Consider the following 18,542-nt stretch of genomic DNA (forward strand, 5'->3'; position numbering starts at 1 on the left):
TGGACAGAAAGATCGACATCTTGATGTAGGTAGCATATATAGTATATATGGATATATAGATATAACTCTATATGTATCTCTATACATACACACAAACTATTTTGTGTATAACCATGAATATACATGTATTTAATCTCCTTAAGGGCTGGGGCTGTTTTGGCTTTTGTCTTCATGTCCTCAGCACTAGCACAGTGACTGGCCCATTGCAGATTGCTTGACTGCAAACAAGGAGCTGAGATCAAGATTCCAAATCCTGTTAGGAAGTATCTGTGCCTCGTAGCTGAACCCTGCTCTAGAAATAGTTCTGACAAAGACAAAAGTGAAACTAGTGAAGTTACATTCCACAAGAGGGATACAACACGTAAACAGATAAGTAAATAATATCTATCTATCTATCTATCTATCTATCTATACATATATAGTATATCATAGGGATCTGAGGGGAAGGCCCTAGCAAGAATAATGTTAGAATAGGAAGTTATCTTGAAGTGTGCAACTAGCCCACTCAGTCCTTACTCTCACCTGTCCTAGCTCCAGGGGTTTCTGTCTTAGCCCATAGGGAGATATCATAGGGTCTCTGTCTTTCCCTCCTTCTCTCTGTGCCTCTGTCTCTATCTCAATCTGTCTCTCTGTCTCTCCGCGTGTCTCTATCTCGGTCTGTCTCTCTACCTCTGTCTGTGTCTCTCTTCTCTCTCTACCTCTTCTTTTCAAAGTTACCTTGTGAGCATTTCGTCGCAGGCGCTAGAGCGCTGGTCTCCCGTAGCCCGGACACCTTGCACACACTGCAGACACTTAATGACCTCGACAAACATTCATTAACCACAGATACAGAATAGATCCTGTCTGACTAGTAGCTCTCTTGGTGACCCCTGGGCAAGTCTCTTAACTCCCAAACTGTAAGTTACTAACAAGTTGCGGAAGTTGTTTCCAGCGCGGGGAGGTCCGAACGCTGAGGAAACCACCGCATTCAGAGATACTGAATTCAGTTCAGGGATACATTTGTAAAGACTACGAATTTTGTTGGCCCGGAATGGAGTCCAGAGGACGAGGGTTTGGATTGCCAGCCTTTGCAGCTTCCTCCTTGAATGCACTCAGGCCATCAATCTTGGATCTCGGCTGTTTTCCAATCCGTAAAACGAGGAGGGCGGGGCGGAGGGGGGGGTCGGACTGCCAGGTCTAAACCTCATTAGAAAAGCACTTCAGGTCTCCCCGCCACGCAGGATTTAATGTGCGTGGGGGACCATCTGGGGATTTCCGCAGGACGTGCACGCAGGCAGCGCCCCCCTTCTATTGTTCCTGCAGAGTCTGGGATTTGGCGGGAAACTACAAGCAGGCGGTTGTTTAAGGATGCGGGATGCCGCTCACTAACCGACCGGGACTGCAAGTGGGGGAGAGGGAGAAAAGGCGGGATTCGGAGGCGGTTAGGGGCCGGAGAAAGGAACAATGAATGAGTTAGTAAATGAGCGAGCGCGACACTGGACAGGGGGAGTGGGGGAGGGGAGGAGCGGCGCGCGCCCGCCCGCCTGCTCTCGCGGAAAAAGGAGCCGCGCACGCGACCCCAAGGACAGCCCCCGATCTCGGAGAGGCAGCGGCGAGGGCGGGGTGGAGGGAGGGCTTCAGGGAGGAAAAGGCACGGGCGAAGGGCCAAGACGCCGCAGGAGCGGGGAGGGGGAAGAAAAGGGGGCCGGTCTCGCGAGAACAGGAGGTTGCCGTAGCGGGGCGTCGCGAGCTGGGTGCGAGCGGGCGCGTGCGTACGTGCGTGCGTGTGAGAGGACCCGCAGCAGCCGCGCGCGGACGGTTTGCTCTGGCCCGTTAGTGCCCATCGCGCCGCCGTCGCTGCTGCCGCCGCCGCCGCCTCGCGCCCTGCTCGCCACCGCCATCGCCATGTCCCGCTACCTGCGTCCGCCCAACACGTCGCTGTTCGTGAGGAATGTGGCCGACGACACCAGGTGTGTGTAAGTGGCGGAACCCGGGGCACCGCGGGAGGCAGCGGGAGGCGGCGGCGGAGGCGGAGGCCGTAGGGGCGGGGGCCGCGGCGGCGAAGGCTGTAGGGGCGAGAACAGGGTCCGGAAGAGGCGGGGGCCGGGGCGCAACATGGCGGTCTTGCCCAGGCTCCCGAGCTAGGCCGCAGGCGGAGGCCCCAGGCCCGGCCTCCTCCTCCCCCCCCATTCGCGGGCGCGCGCACACACACTAACACATACTCACCCACCAGCACGCACGCCCGCCGAAAACGCAGCCTCTTTGATCACGAGGGCACCTTCCCCGCCGTTGGCGCCCCCTCCCGACCTCGAGTTCGTTGGGCTGGGCGGGGGGAGGGGGTGTCCTGGGCCTGCTGAGAGGAAGAAATGCCCCCACGGTGCCCGCCTTTGGGTGAAAATAACGGAGGGAGATGGGGGGGTGGGGAGGGGAGCCGCCACTCCTCCTGTTGTTTCAGTGTCCGGGTTTGGTTTTCAGTTGATCACCCACACCCCATCCAAGCTTCGGGGGAAAGAATTTAAATTATGTCTTGGTGGGTTTTTTTCTCTTTACTCCCCTCTTTCAGTTTTTTTTTTAATGAGATTGGAGAAGCTTAAACTGTCCGGGAATGTTGTAAGATTATAAATGGTCTACATCATAAATAGGCTTTCGAATTACGAGACACGACTCTAATGGAATCAGAACCCTGTCTTTTTTTTTTTTTTTGGAAAGATCTTATCTTTAGGCTACTGAAACATAATATAGCTTTAAAAACGTTAGGGTTCCTAGTTTTCTTCAAAAGGATTGGAGGAGGGGACGGTTTATGTTGGCACTGCCATGACTTGGAGGAAAAAGAAAATCTTAATTCTTCCCTTTACCCATTAGGCCTTATGGGGCTTATGTAAAAGCATATTAACAGATTGCTCAGGATTTCAGGAGGGGGATCAATATTTGGAACCCCGTAGTATGTAGGATTTGGATGTTTCAGTTTTGTACTGTTCAGCTTTTCTTCGATCATTATCCACCATTGGAATTTTTTTAATCTTTAGAAACAATAATAAAAATGCTTAAATGTTTTCCTGAAAATTGAGCTTATTTGGTGCAGCAGAAAAGAAAATGTCAGATGTCTTTTGTTGTCCATGCTTGTTTTTGTTTAATGATGTGGATAGAAGCAAAACTAATATCAGTTATGACTAAATTTTGTTGATTAGTAAATTACAGGTAGCAGTCTTTTACTTTTCTTACCAAATAGGATCAAAGATATTTCAGAGATGGAAGGAACCTTATAAAAATCATTTTCTCCATTCCTTTGGTCCCTAATACTAATAGAATATAAAATATGTTCAGTTTGTATTGTAAACTGAATTTGTGTATTTTAAAATAACGTCTCCATTTTACTTTTCCTTTTTTTTTTTAAAGGAATGTTTTGAGTTAGGCCATCTAAGGACTAGGAAGACCTGGACTGGTCAAACCACTTTTTTTAGTTTTATAGGCAATTCTCTAAGACTATTAAGTTGCAGACAAAGTGCTTCTTATCTGGGAAATTTCACATCCAGTCCCTATCCCATTTATGTGCATTTTTAGAGCTAGAAAGGAATTTGGAGAATATGTTAGCCCCTGCATTCCTCAGATGAAGAAAACTGAGGCTTTGAGAGAGTTTAAGTGCCAAACGTTACTGCACAGCTGGTAAATAATAGAAGAGAATTCTTTCTCCTGGCTTTAAGTCTCTGCTGTGTGACTCCTCTTCACTTTTTTGAAAGCATAATATGCTTCAAAGTTTTACCTGGTCTCTGTGGAAGAGGAGTTAGCTTACATAGAAATATTCCATAGTTTATGTAACGGAATTTTTTAGTTAAAAGAAGTGGTTAGTAGTAACAGAACATAAAAAAATTTGAGGTATCTTTGGTGGTGTTCTAGGTCTGAAGACTTGCGCCGAGAATTTGGTCGTTATGGTCCCATAGTTGATGTGTATGTGCCACTTGATTTCTACACTCGTCGTCCAAGAGGATTTGCTTACGTTCAATATCCTTTCTTCAGATGGCTGAGTAGTGAGGGGTGTTGAAGTTTGAAATTCAAGTTTGTGTAAGAGGTAACACATCTAAAAGTAGTTTATTTTTGTGCTGTATCTAATGAGTGTTTTGTGTCATCAGATTTTTGGAAATTAACTGACTCATATGTTGCTCATTGCTATTATTTATTTCTATGATATCTAATCAAAAATAGCATTAAAATTAATTTCCAGTCACGCTGCTGAAACTCAAAATTGATAATTCTAATGTGTGATTTAAGCTTTGGTGTGTGTACTCCGTGGTTGCAACCACATTTTTAATGTAAGTCAAACTAAAAGTAATGTTCTTGTGCTTAGCAAAATGTTGGTTGGTTTTCTTGTTTTTTGATAATTTGAAACACTTGATCAAAACAGATTGTTTAAAAATGAGGTAAACTTCTTTAATATTGTCCCCTAATTTACTGTCCTCTGTTGTTGCCTCAGAGAATGTAAAGCTGTACAGTTATGGCGACCCCAAAGAGAAAGCATGAAAGAACCTTTAGAGTAGAGTTCAACAATTAAGGCAAGTAGACAAGCCAAAGACCTCTTAAGGATCAGGCTTGAAGAGAAGGGAGAGTTTGGGAAAAGAAAAAATAAAGAAAAGCTGGAAGAAGGACAAGCCATAATGGGAGACAAAGCTTCGCTTTATCTACAAAAGGGGGAAAAGGTTGTTTTTCAAAGTAAAAGATAAAGCCATCTGTCATATTTGACCAAGCATCTCATGACAAGTCCTTCTGACAAGCACTTAAAGAGTTAAAGGTCAAGATGAAGTTGAATGATGGCCAAGATTAAAGGAGTCATACCTGATGTATCCTACGGAATAACAATTTTCCTTTTGTTTTTGTGTAAGCAGTTAAAGTTGCAAACTGATTCTGGTTTGGTCTAATGACAAAACCTGTATCTTAATTGTGGGGGCTGTTGATAATTGTGATTGTGGTCTTGTATGAAAATGCATTCTTTCTCAGCTTGCAAGATAAATGTATCTGCCATATAACAGTTGAGTTTTAGCTCAGAATATATAAGTATTAGATTGAGGCTTGACAGTTTTTAGCATTTAGATCACAGGACAGTAGACAAAAAACCATTTTGGGGAGTACATAACTTTGGGGTGAAGTAATCTTCACAGAAGCATCCCTTCAAGAAGGGCCAAGTCAGTGTAGATCTAGCAGCCATTTGAAAATTTACCATTGGTGGTTGTCTGGGCTTAGAACCACCAGAGATGACACTTCCTCTGATGGTAGGTTTCAGAGTAACAATAAATCATTGGTTTCTGGAACTATACACACTTCCCTTCTGTAGCTCAGCTCTACTGGCCATGGTTAGAAATGTCAGGGCCTGATCAGGAGTTTCAGGTGGCTGCCATATTTCCTGCTTCACCTTAGTCCCATCATATATGTTGGTACTTCTGTGGTATCCTCTCATTTGTACCAGCTGTTTAGTCTCTTACTTAAGGAAAAATTCCAGCTGCTAGATCCATACTGACCTCCTGAACCCTGAGTCAGCCTCCTTGTCCTGATGATTTCCCCATAAAGCCTCTGACTTGGTGGGTGGGATTGTGTGAATCAAACCCTGATGGAGCCAGCATATAATTTAGGGCAAATTTGGAGTCCATTGAATTCAGTAAAGCTCTGCTTCAGGAAAGAACAGAGTAGTTTCTTCAAAACATGACCGTTGGAGTTTGGCATGGCAAAGATAGGATTCACTGGCAACAAGGTTGATCTTCCACGTTTTCCCGTTAGGTGACTTGTGAATGAACTATGCATGGCCCTATAGTTTGAGTCAAATGTATGGTGTTTGAGGCAGAAACAGAATATTTACCTTTATAACAGAAGAGGGGAAAGGTAGTTATTTCAAGAAAACTACAAATTTATAGTCTGATGGATTGCAACTACTAGAGACACTTCTGTCTTGGTGGTATCTGATTTTTAAAAGAAAATTTGATGAAGAAAGGAAGATGAGAAATTTTGCATTTGAGAGACTACCCAGCACATATCTTTATTCAGGACTGGTGTGATGATAATATCTAACTCTCTCCCAACCCTCCTTATCCATCCTGCTTCCCTGTCACTGAGCCCTGTACCTAAAGCCAGGATCTGGGCCAGTCTGTCTTCGTTTTCTGTTCATACCAATAGAAATGAAGAAGGGCACTTCAAAGGTTAGAGATGTGGCACAAAAGTTCTTAGCTTCCCTTAAGACTGTTATTGTTGGTTCTATTCTTTTATTTTTTTAACTAAATCCTTTATAACTTTTTTGGTTTTGATCAGTGCAGCCTTTGGCTAAAGAGTACCATAAATCTGCTTATGGAACATGAAAATCCATTTTTTAATTATCCTAAAATCATTCACCTAAAGCTCTCAAAGGGGTGCTATTTACTTCTAGTATTCTAAGATAATTTCTTCTCAGCTCCCCAATATTTTAAATTAGAGGCCCAGTTTTTTTTCAGGACTTCTTATGAAAGCCCTTGTAACTATTTTATAAGGCCTAGTGTCCTTATCTCATGTCAGAAAAGAAGGCAAGTAATCATTTGCAAATTAGACCATTTGGTCTCACCAGTGTGCCAGAATTTTTTTCAGTCCTGCAGAGATCTACTTTGAAAGTGTGTGTGTCTCTTCATGATGTTGTATCTAGCTAACTCTAAAAACACAACTTCTCCCTAGTTAATATCAAAAGAAGTGGCAATATGAGTCCAAAAATGTGACCTTCAAATAGTAGGTAGACTTAACATTCAAATGTAGCCCTTAACCTTTCCCATAGCCACTGGAGTCAAAGACTTTCTAGGGTATGGACCTAGTTTTGAGCAACAGGGAGAGCCTCTGGGATGGCAGCTGAGTGGGGGAGTGTGGGAATAGAACTATATTTGGATGATTGGATGAGTTCTCACTTTTTTTTTCCTTTTATTAAAATGGAGAGGTTTCAGGGAAAGCAACAAGCCCCAACAAACTTTGAACTGTTAGCAGGAGTTTGTGTGGAAGTATTCTGAAATTCCCAACTAGAAATCATTTCCAAATTACTGATTTTGCATGAAACAGTTTATGTAGCGTCAGACTCAGTACTCTGGAATTGGCTATCCATCCCAGGACCCCGTAAAATGATCTTTCTTCATTTCTTGGTAGTATCTCTTAGAGCTGTACCAGGACCATATGCTTCTGACCATAAGTTAATTGAGCATCTGCTCAATAATTTCATATTTATACATACATTGGAAGGGCAGTCATTGTACTGCCCTTCTGTGGTCATTACAAGACAGATAAGTGAATGAAACCCTGGTAACAGACATATTTAAGCAACCTAAAACACCAGAAAGGTAGAGGTCTTATATTTAGTTTTAGATTTCAGATCTTGCAGGATGGGTTCTTATATTTGTTTACCTAGGAGTTTTTGGTATTTTCATATTTTAATTTTAATTTAGTATATGGAGAACACTTGGAGATACTTTTTGATATAATAGTAAAAAAATTCCATTTAGCACTGAGCAAATGTCATAAAAGATCACTCCTGAAACTCAGACTAGAAGATTCTCTGCTATCTTTTTTAAGCTTTTGGTTTTTTAGTTCTGAGTTAGGAAAATAATGGATTTTTTTCCCTGATAATGACTTCATAACCTATCTTTGCAAATATAATAAGATTTTTGTGACTTTAAAACCAGATGGCTTGATTTTGAAGTAAGTATCAATTACCTAGTTGATTTTTTTGGAGGAAAAAAAAAGGATGGACAGATCATGGAATGTGCCACTTTTGCCAGTTAAGCTTTTGTTATATATAAAAGTTTGCAAAACTTTCCCAAGCCCCTTAACATTTAGCACATTTGAAGATGTTCGTGATGCTGAAGATGCCCTGCATAATTTGGACCGAAAATGGATTTGTGGACGTCAGATTGAAATCCAGTTTGCACAAGGGGATCGCAAAAGTAAGTGTGACTCTACCGAAACTTTTTGACAAGTCATTTCTAAAAATGGTTATTTTATTCTGAGATTCCTGCATTCCACAAATGTTTTCTTAGACTGCTCGACATTTGGATCCAATGGAAAAATCTTTGCTAGTTGCATTTAGTAAGTTTGGTATTTCTACCTCACCGATCATGTAAAGTTTTTTAAATACAATTGGATCATGGCATTTGAGCGCAAGATAGAATTAAATTAATGCATTCTTTGTAGCATTAATTACTAGGGGCCAAAATTTGGTGGCAGCTCTTTGTGTAGGCATACTTAGAGCATGGTGCAGTTTTGCTAAATGTCTCCCATGAATATATATCCTGCATTTAAACATTTCCCACTGTGCTCATAGGCCCCAGGAAGTACTTAGTAGTTATCTATGCAGATGGTGAGAAGTGTCTTGGTACCATTCCCTAAACACTATTCAGCAGGATAAACGCATTCTCCATGTGAAGTAATTCTCTTTTGCTTTGGAATATATATTGTATCATTTGGGGCAGTGAATTTACCTACCTCTCGTTTTCTCTGGCCTGCTTGCTGTTGAAAGTAATTGGCACACCTTGAACAACAAACAGTATAGCGAGTAGCCGGGCTGCTGCATGCTGACGCTACTGAAAGGAATCTGGGTTTTTGAAATAAAGTTTGTCAGTGAAAAATTTATCTAAGGATAGGGACTGGACCAGTGATTTCTTTGGAATAGGGAACTCCACAGTGAAGACTCAAGGTCAGCTCTTTCTTAGCAAGGTGTAGTCTTAAAGAGTTGCCTTGACCCCACGTCTTTCTGATTATGAGGCCAGCTCTACACCCTGCTTTGGAAAAGTAAAACAATTAAAACCTACCTTTTACTCAGGTTGCGGTTTCACATCTAACCTCTGCAGAAAAAAAATAGTGAAGATATTGGTATTAAAAAGGTAAAAAAGCACTGGTTGCTTAGAATGAAAATTTGAAAGTGGTCACTTGAGACATTAAATACGAAACTTTTTTCCATAGCACCAAATCAGATGAAGGCCAAGGAAGGGAGAAATGTATACAGCTCTTCTCGCTACGATGACTATGACAGATATAGACGATCCAGAAGCCGAAGTTACGAAAGGAGGAGGTCTAGGAGTCGTTCTTTTGATTACAACTACAGAAGATCTTATAGTCCTAGAAAGTAAGTGTGATGTGTGGTTTTTAACTGTGTAGCAGTTGATTGGAAAACAAAAACACATTTACTATTTGGCTGTTAAGAGTTTTAAAAAATATTCTGAATTTTTTGTATACTCTACTTGTAACCACATGTAGGAACTATCATATATTGCATGATTCGTTGACATTAAAATAATGATTTGGCTCTAAGTGCATATCTTTTTTTAAGCCAATATTTTAATCATCTACATAAGTAGACATTTCTCATTCTTTACTTTTTCTGATGTGCCTTTTAGCAGTAGACCTACTGGAAGACCACGCCGTAGCAGAAGCCATTCAGACAATGATAGGTAATTAGTTTTGTTCTGATCTATTACAATGCAGACATAATGAATCAATGTCAGGGGAAATTATTTACTCTAAGAATGATAAATAATCAGATTTAGGAGGAAACCGTGTTTTTACGCTAATCTAATGTCTCCTCTTTTTTGAAAGATTCAAACACCGAAACCGGTCTTTTTCGAGGTCTAAATCCAATTCAAGATCACGATCCAAGTCCCAGCCCAAGAAAGAAATGAAGGCTAAGTCACGTTCTAGGTCTGCATCTCACACCAAAACTAGAGGCACTTCTAAAACAGATTCCAAAACACATTATAAGTCAGGCTCAAGATACGAAAAGGAATCAAGGAAAAAAGAACCAGCCAGATCCAAATCCCAGTCAAGATCACAGTCTAGGTCTAGGTCAAAATCTAGATCGAGGTCCTGGACTAGTCCAAAGTCCAGTGGCCACTAACAGCATAACTATAATGTTTTTAGGCATGTATCATTCATTTACTCATAGTTCAGTTTACTAAATTATCAGGAATACAATGTTGCAACAGTGCTTAAAAAAAAAGACAAAAAAAATCCCCCCAAAACTTTTACTTCTGTCAGTTTTCCCTGTAGCAGGCAATGGTTATTATAATTAAAATGATATACTGTTGAGAAGCCACTCTTAAGAGTCCAGTTTGTTAAATGTCATGGGCAGCTACCAATTTGATTGTGGTGTCTCTGTATATTTTTGTAAAGATTCTCTTTTTTTATGCTTGGAATATTGGTAAAAAGTTGTTAGTTGACCATAATTTGCAACATTGTCCTATTAGAAATAAAGTTCATATCCATGAAGCAAAAATGGTATCAATTTGACAGAACAACTGTTTAAGCTAGAAAGTCAGGTTGTTCCTTAAAACGTGAAACAAAATGGATAACTAGCCACAGTGTAACACTGACTGCTGTGGCATTTCAGGTTTACAGTGGACCTGTGGGGTGAGGGAAAAGGTGTGGTTTTGACACTTCTGTGGCTATAACATTCATTGGTACATGGAGCAGTGTGGTTTTAAGGTGTTCTTGTCAGCTGAACCATCTCAGGTAGATGGTACCCACAGAAGAGGACATGGGTGGGGAGTCTTCAGGGAGATTGAGTAATTAGTCTTTTTGAGTAGAGCGGAGACTACTTTTGCCTGGTTTCTGACTATTTTGAAAAATGAAAACATCTGTAATGTTAGCTAAAATTTGAGGTCATAATAGCAGAAATATTTTTAGGAAAAATGTGCTGTTTTTGTAGCTATTCTGAATTTTAGAGAGCTGTTAACCATAATACTGCTTAGTTTTCTTACTACCATTAGAGGCAAGTAAATTGTTTCAAAATAGGGTGTGTGTGTATGTGTGCGTAGTGTTTAAGAACTCAATTTTGATGCCAATGATGTTCAGTTGTTGTGTTCATTTATATCAGAATTTGCCTACCTCTTTCTGAGGGAGGCTTTCCTCTTCTTTACAATTCAGTTTATTTAGTGAGGCAAGTTTCACTGATAACACCCCTGAGACCGAATGTTATTTCGGTGCCATAAAATGGAAAATAATTAGAGGCAAAGGAGGCTTTAGATTTAAGCAAGAGCTGCATCTCCAGGTTTTTAGTTGATCTTAAATGCAGTACTCAGCTATAAACAAATGTGAACATGGTTCCAGACCATTATGTGATTTCAAGTATTTCTCTGAAAGGCAAGTTGTTTTGTTTTTGTTTTTTCAAACAAAAGTGGCTTTTGACAAGGTCCAACCTCATTTCATTACGAGAGCTAGTATCAGTACACCTCGGATCGCTTGTTAAGTATAAGCATAGAGATGTTGGTGGGGAAAAGTTTCCTTTTAGAGACCTACTTTATATTCTATCTTGGTTTTAGGTATCTAGGCCAGGCCTGTAAAAAACAAACAAACAAAAGATGGTTTTAAAATATTGTTTGTGGAACATACTTAAGGGATTGATACTAGAACCTTTGTATATTTGATAGTCTTTCTAACTTTTATTTCTTTACTGTTTGCAGTTAATGTTCATGTTCTGCTATGCAATCATTTATATGCACGTTTCTTTAATTTTGTAGACTTTCCTGGATGTATAGTTTCAAAACAACAAAAAGTCTATTTAAAACTGTAGCAGTAGCTGGCAGTTCTAGCAAAGAGGAAAGTTGTGGGGTTGAACTTTGTATTTTCTTTCTTATAGAAGCTTCTAAAAAGGTATTTTTATATGTTCTTTTTAACAAATATTGTGTACAACCTTTAAAAACATCAATGTTTGGATCAAAACAAAAAGACCCAGCTTATTTTCTGCTTGCTGTAAATTAAGCAAACATGCTATAATAAAAACAAAATGAAGGACATCATGACCAACTGGAATTATTACAGTTTTAAGCCATGATTCTGTAATAGAAGCTCCTTTTTAAATATACCATGGTGAAATGGGCTTGGTAATGAGTGTCTGTTAACCATAGCTACTTTTGATTTCGAATGTGACAGACTAAAAAGGATACATCTCTTGATTGGTACCTTGACATTACCTTAAGCAACAGTGTATTTCATAGTTATTCCATGAATACACATTGTCTTCTCAAGTCACTTTGCTGTCACCTGTTAGATCTGGAAGGGAGCCAAGAACCAAGCTAGTAAAGTGACTCCTTTTGCAGAAAAGGAAACTTGAGGCCCTGAGAGGTGATTGATCAGTTGCACAGAGTCACACAGTTAAGTAAGTGACAGAGCTGGACAAAAGAAGGCATGGCCTTTTAGTCCAGCATGCCTTCACTCTCCTCCCCATCCTACTTCTCATTCACCATGGCTTCATTATTTTATCAGGACTGTGTTCTCCCATTATCAGACATACCCTTCTAATAAAAGTAGAGCAAACCTTTTCATTGAAAGTAAATCTTGATCCTCATCCCTTTGAAATTGGCCTCCTTTATTGGTCCTCTCAGCCTTGGAAAAGTCCATCACAGATGATTGTTCCCTCTGTGGTCCTTCTAGTAAACTGTGTCAGATAATGGGTTGGCTGGGCCCTCCCTTTTAGACTATCTGGCTTTCCTCCAAAATAACAAGTGTCTTTTTTTTTTTTTACAAAGATGCATCAAGAGAAACATTTGGGTGCTTTGATTAGAATTGAATTTAATTGAACTCCTCGGTCATTGTGAGGCAGGGCTAATACTCCAGGTGATTATTTCCTGGAATTGAAAACACTCCTTTAATGTCTGTTCTACACTTGAGTGCTATTTTAGTGATCTTTATATGTATATCTTTGTAGGGAAGATGCACTTGATGGTGAATGAGTACTAAGTTCTGTAGTACTACAAAACAAGGATTTGGTTTCCTCTGGTCTGAGGCTGGGTGTCTTCATCTGGGATCCCCTGCTATTCTGTCCACACATTCCATTGTCATGTGCTTAAGTCTTAAGTATAGCTCTATAGCTCCACCTACACTCCTGAAGACAAAGGCAAAAACACAAAAGCGTTTAGAATGTAAGTCATTTAAAAGTTGGGTTAAATTCAACTTTTAAGTTAGAGTTAGGAATCTATGTTGTTTGAGCTTTCCTGTCACCTCGTTATATAGAAAGTGATAGTGGCAGTGGGGTCTTTGGCTTTGAGTAGTTTTCTTGTTTTATTAAAGCTAAAATAAGGACTAATGATTTTGGAGCATTTTAAGCTTTAGCCACTTAGAATCATAAACATTTTCTACCAGAGGAGATGAATTTAATAGTCCCGACCTTTTACAGAACAAAGGCTACTTGATGTCAAGAAAAATTTTGCAACACCCCACTTGATAGCAGCTATACTATGGAATCTGTTAAAGGAGAAAATATGTCACAACCTAAAGCTACTATGAATTCAGTAACTTGTGTCTTATTAATCAGTGCATCTGTATCACCAGGAAAAAATGGCAAATGTAAGAAGGTTCAGTGTATAAAAAGTTTCTTTTATTGTATGGAGTTATAATAATCAAGAAGATCAAGTAATATGTTTCCATGCCTCACAACCTGTGAACCACTGATGCAAGGCAGGCTTTTTATTTTTATAGATGTGGGAACTGAGGCCCAGTTAGACTGGGCAGAACTGGTGTTTGGGGCCGAGTGTCCTGGTTCCCAGGTCAGCATTCTGTCTACTGTCACCCTTCTTCATGAGAATCGTTGGGGTTTTTTTATTATGTTTTAGGTAAACTGAATAGCTTTGTAGCTTGTAAGATACAGAAGAAAACTATAGCTAAGTATCAGCAAATCAGTCTCATTCTTATGAAGCCAGTAAAATTGATGTTATTAATGACCCTGATATATAGGTTCCTAGTTAAAAATAGCTTCAAGGGCTTTCTTCCCATTAACAACGAAAGTAGTAATGTAAGAAGTAAGGCTCAGATATAGTTGGCTTTAAAAGCCACATGCTGTCATATTGTCTGTTCCTGTGTCTCTAAACAAAAAAGGTAGCCCAGAATAGTCCAGGTATGTTTCCTGTGCTCCTTTGTTGGCTTCAGCAGCAGTGCAATTTGTATCCATCCTACTTGATACACAGGATTTGATGAGTTGGGGAAGGGCTTAGAGGGTTATAAAGCCTTGTGCTGTGTCTCAGTGATGGGATGAACACGACTCTAGCTGTGAATCCTGTTTCTTCCTCTCTTTTCATAGGATTTAAGTCTGGAAGAGACTTTATATATCTCAATATCCCTTATTTTACAGATGTGAAAAACAGGCCCACAGAGGTTTGAATTACATATCCAAGATCATATAGTAAAGAACACATTTGGGATTCAAATTCTGGTTCCAAAATTCATGTATAGGATCACAGTATCCCCTAGGGTTTCTTTTAATACCCTTCAGAATAATGTCAGAAGTAATAGTGCACTGCTTTCCTCTTGGCACTCCTATGAGGCAAGATAGTGTAGGTGAGAAAAATTTAGAAGAAAAGGGATTTCTAGATTGTCATATAATAAGAGGTAGATCCAGTGAAATCTAAGTTTCTGTACATTTTAAATTGATCATCTTCTAATTGTGTTAAAAGGTTTAGGAGCAGAGATTACATACTCTTTGTTAGTGATTGGTTTAATGGATAATCACGACAATGTCTTTATTCAATACTTCAGAAAATTTTATGGATGGTACTAACTCTTTAACACTAAGTATTTTTAAAGTATTTTTCCTTACTACAACCCTAGATAGATAATGTAAATATCCTCTTTTTATAAATGAGGAAAACTGAGACTCTGACAGGTAAGTAACTTTCCCGTGGACACAGCTTATGTCAGGAGGTAAAATTTTACTTGTCTCCCTGACTCCCAAAAGCAGCATTTTTCACTGTCCTGAAGTTACCCCTAGAACTGTATTGTGAATGAATTCTGGTGCCTGTGTCAAAATAGGGGGCAAGAAACAGCCCACAGATGTAGTGCAACTTCTGGGAAGAAAGAGTAGAAGAAACCAGAGGGTGCTGAGGATAGCAGCAGTCAAACTGGGTGACCTCAGAAGGCAGAGTGGAAACAGACTGACCACTGTGGAACAGCCTTTCCACACTTGAAGGGACACAAGTCCCCTCGTACACTTACACTAGGCAAACTTTCAAAAGGGGCAAAGGCAGCAAACAGAAGAAGTGAGCCTGAGACAGGGCCTGAAACCCAATGACACTAGAAAGGTGGACTGGTGAGGAATTGGATACATACACGTTCAGGTATGTGTCAGGCATCCTGGTGCAAAGCCCAGTCATGTCCTAGTCACATCTTGGCACCTTTTGTGAGCTGACCTCACCCAAAATACCTGCACAACTTTAAAACTTACAAAGCGCTTGCTCCACGACAACCTTGTACAAAGAGGTAGTGCATCTATGAGCTCCATGTTATAAACCAAGAAAGGGCAGAGGTTAAAGTGACTTTCCCAGGGTCACAGCTAGTCAGTGTTGGAACCAGGATTCAGACTTGGCCTCTTCTGAGCCCCAAGTCAGCGTTCTTGACACTAGATCACAGCTGCAGGTGGGTAGAGATCAAAGCCAAGTCACCACAGTTCTTTGTTACATTAAATAACTCTTGAAACTGAAAGGGCAGGAACTAAAGCTTTGGCGGTCTTTGTTTTTGCTGACTTTTGTATTGTTTTTTTCTGCCTCAATCCTGTTTGCAAAATACTGTAGAGAAGATTCCATGATTTCTCTTACATTTTCTCAGGAGTAGAAGACATGTGGCCTGAGACTTGATTTGGCTCTTGGTTTCATCCTCATGGAGGGTAATATTGCTCCAATCACTCCTGCCCAAAGAATCTCCCACCTGGCAGACCATAAGGAGGACTTCTGAAAGTCTGAGAATAAAGAGTAAACTGAACAGCAATGAGCACTTGAGAGTATTTTTACTGTTTGAAGTTTATAAAAGCTTTGGGGAAGTGTCCGGTATGGTGAGAACAGAGTGCCTCAGCTGAACCTCCTTCCCACTTGTTCCTTGGGCACCTGCTCACGTGCATATGTATACTCGTGTACAAGGCACCTTCCTAGCCACTGGGAATAATAGTACAGTAGCCCATGGGTCAGAAGCTCCCTCCTTGACACAGACAACCAAGACACACTTTGAGGGGGCCCCTTTCACTTAGCTGGGTAACTGTCATTACCCAGCATGGAACCTGGGAACTTGAATATTTGGCAAAGGGTGGCCATGAACTTCCCCTGATGAGGCATCCAAACACAACAGGAAGATGAAGCATCTGAGCAGTAAGTCAAATACCTACCACCCACATTTGGGATGGACTTACTCCAACTTGAGGGATCTACCTCTTAACAGTCCATGTGACTCTTGATGGTGCCTGACCACCCCACCAAGAAGATAAAGAATTTGAGATTTGCTCCCATGCTGGGACTCTGTATGGCGTTCTCCTCTCATTGCCAGGCACATATGTCACTCCCCAGTTTGGTTCTTGTTTATTCCATGAGATATGTGCCTACTCTGTACAAAAGCATCATGCCAGATGTGGATGCAAAGACAGAAAAACCTTCAGATGCTTTGCTATTTTACTCTGGCTCCCAAACGTGTTGACTCCTCTTTGCTTCTCCAACATGGGGCCAGTTTTCACTCTGGGTCCTTAGAGGGATAATGTTAGTGTCCCATCAGTATGACAGCTCTCGTGCTGCTCAGGACCACAATGTCCAAGCTCTTTTAAACCCTACTTTGAGTCTCACTACTGCACATGCCGGATAAAGACACTGCTTTTTCTTGGATTGTCCAAGGAGTCTCTTCATCCTTGAGAGAGAAGTCTATAGCCTTGCCCATCTTGGCAGTTTGGCCAAACCATGAAAACTAACACTGGGAGGGAAGGGGGTTGGAATGCAGCGTGTAGCAGGAAAGCAACTAGGAAATATTTTTCTGGAAAGACTACCACTAGGAAATGACATCTAAGCTGTCTGGATATGAGGAATCCCCAAGGGTGGAGCTGGAGTGCATTCCAGCCCTGGAGTTCTCTTGCCAACAGTGGGTTTCTGTGTAAGGGGATCAGCCAATAGACCAGTCTGACAGGAATGCAAATTGTGGACAGAAAAGATGGATGAGAGGTGAACTATATGTAGGGCTTTAGCTGCCAGGCAACAGCTGCATTTTATCCCAAGTATTATCCATTGAAGATTGTAAGGTGGGGAGGGGAAAGAGGTTCAGGTCTTTTATTCATGGTTTCACTTGTACATGAAGAGTCAAAGTGGGAAGGGGCTGCCCAAGTCATCTTGGAGGTGCAGTGTTGTCATGGAATGAGCCCTGGATTTGGAGGCAAAAGCTGTGACTAACAAATCACTTCGCCTCTCTTCAGTTTCTTCATCTATAAAATGGGAAATAACAAATACATAGCATGCATCTCAAAATGACCGCTATGAGGATCAAATTGGGTAATGTGTGTGCCAGGTGTTTTGGAAACTTTAAGGCACTTGTAGGAACATGAACTGTCCAGTCCAACTGGTAGCCAAAGCAGGAATGTCCTCTACCATATTCTCAATAAGGAATCCTCCAACTTCTGCAGGAATACCACCTCTAGGGAACTCAAGAGCTTTCCTGGTCAGCCTTCTCTGCTGTTGGACAGTAGACAATGACTACATGTTGGGCATGTTGCAGAAACAGAGGTTGGCTAGTGACCTCTGAGGTCTCTCCCAACTCTGGAACTTGGTGTTCTCATGCTGCCTTCCCCCATCATGAATACTACCTAAGTGGTTTTCTCCATGGGACAATGGTTCTCCCCCTCTCACTCCTTTAGAATTCCTAGCAGTAAGATGTCTGTAGCTGAAGAGGACATCAGAGCCAAGTGACCATACTAAATCTCAGGGAAGGTATTGAACTTCCCCTAGGATGCACAACTAAGAAGCCAAGTCTCCAAACTGGGCCCCCTGCTTCCTGCTAGATCAGACTTTGGTAATTTAGTAAACATTTACCACTACCCTTCTAAATAATCAATCCTTTATGCCAGTCCATATTTTTAAAAAGGGATGCTAGAGTGACATTAAAATGGTCGCAGGGGTGGGAAATGACTACTCCTGGAACCTGACTTGTCTTAACTAACCTTTTATATCAGTCCAGAAGCTTTTGGAGTAGACACCATCCAGCCATCTCCCAATCCCAAGCCTTTTGCTTAGTGGTAATAAGGCCTTGAGTCTCACAGTTGTAAGCACATAGCCGAGGTCAAATTAACCCTACCTAGGCAAATGCTGGAAGGCAATAGCACCACACTTGAATTCAGTCAATAAGCACTTACTAAGCACCTGCCACATGCCAAGCCCTACAAAGACAAGACAATCTCTAATGGAGGCAGATGATTTCCTGTCTTTGTGTGCCAGTACCCCATGGAGAGATGACAGTAGAGCAGGCATGGAGGCTCCCAAATCAACCCTCCATCATTCCTTCCATTTTAAATTGTTGACAATATAAAACCTCCCACCACCTCTCTGTCTGCCCCAGCAGGTAGCATGTGATAATTCAGAACTCATTTGCAAGGGACAGCCTTTTTTGACATAGCCAATGCCAATAGCCCAGATACCTAGGTAACCCTCTCTGGCCTTCCCAAGCTTATTTGTTCAGTCACAGCTTAGCCAGGATTTCATAAAATTAGGAATGGAAGGAACTGACCAGTCCCACCCCTTTTTTTCAGAAACTGAAGCTCACACAGGAGAACCTGGGCAGGTCCTGATTCCAAGTTG

The 18,542-nt window shown here is 41.2% G+C and overlaps 1 protein-coding gene across 7 annotated transcripts; it reads left to right on the forward strand.

Annotated features, from left to right (window-relative positions):
• The first annotated feature begins 1,677 nt into the window (after nt 1–1,677).
• On the forward strand, nt 1,678–15,711 carry SRSF10 (serine and arginine rich splicing factor 10). Of its 7 annotated transcripts, XM_020983099.2 has the most exons (7): nt 1,681–1,955; nt 3,874–3,978; nt 7,807–7,910; nt 8,926–9,088; nt 9,360–9,413; nt 9,559–9,660; nt 15,553–15,711. In XM_020983099.2, the coding sequence occupies exons 1-7, from the start codon at nt 1,885–1,887 to the stop codon at nt 15,572–15,574; spliced, it is 621 nt and encodes a 206-aa protein (XP_020838758.1). In that variant the 5' UTR covers nt 1,681–1,884; the 3' UTR covers nt 15,575–15,711. The 7 variants fall into 7 exon arrangements, with proteins under 7 accessions (XP_020838755.1, XP_020838757.1, XP_020838759.1 ...); XM_020983096.2 differs by lacking the exon at nt 15,553–15,711 and having other exon boundaries at nt 1,678–1,955; nt 9,363–9,413; nt 9,559–11,753; XM_020983098.2 differs by lacking the exon at nt 15,553–15,711 and having other exon boundaries at nt 1,678–1,949; nt 9,363–9,413; nt 9,559–11,753.
• The last annotated feature ends 2,831 nt before the right edge of the window (nt 15,712–18,542 follow it).

The sequence above is a fragment of the Phascolarctos cinereus genome, unplaced genomic scaffold (assembly GCF_003287225.1).
Source record: "Phascolarctos cinereus isolate Bilbo 61053 unplaced genomic scaffold, phaCin_HiC Scaffold_726;HRSCAF=1367, whole genome shotgun sequence".
Lineage (NCBI taxonomy): Eukaryota > Metazoa > Chordata > Mammalia > Diprotodontia > Phascolarctidae > Phascolarctos > Phascolarctos cinereus.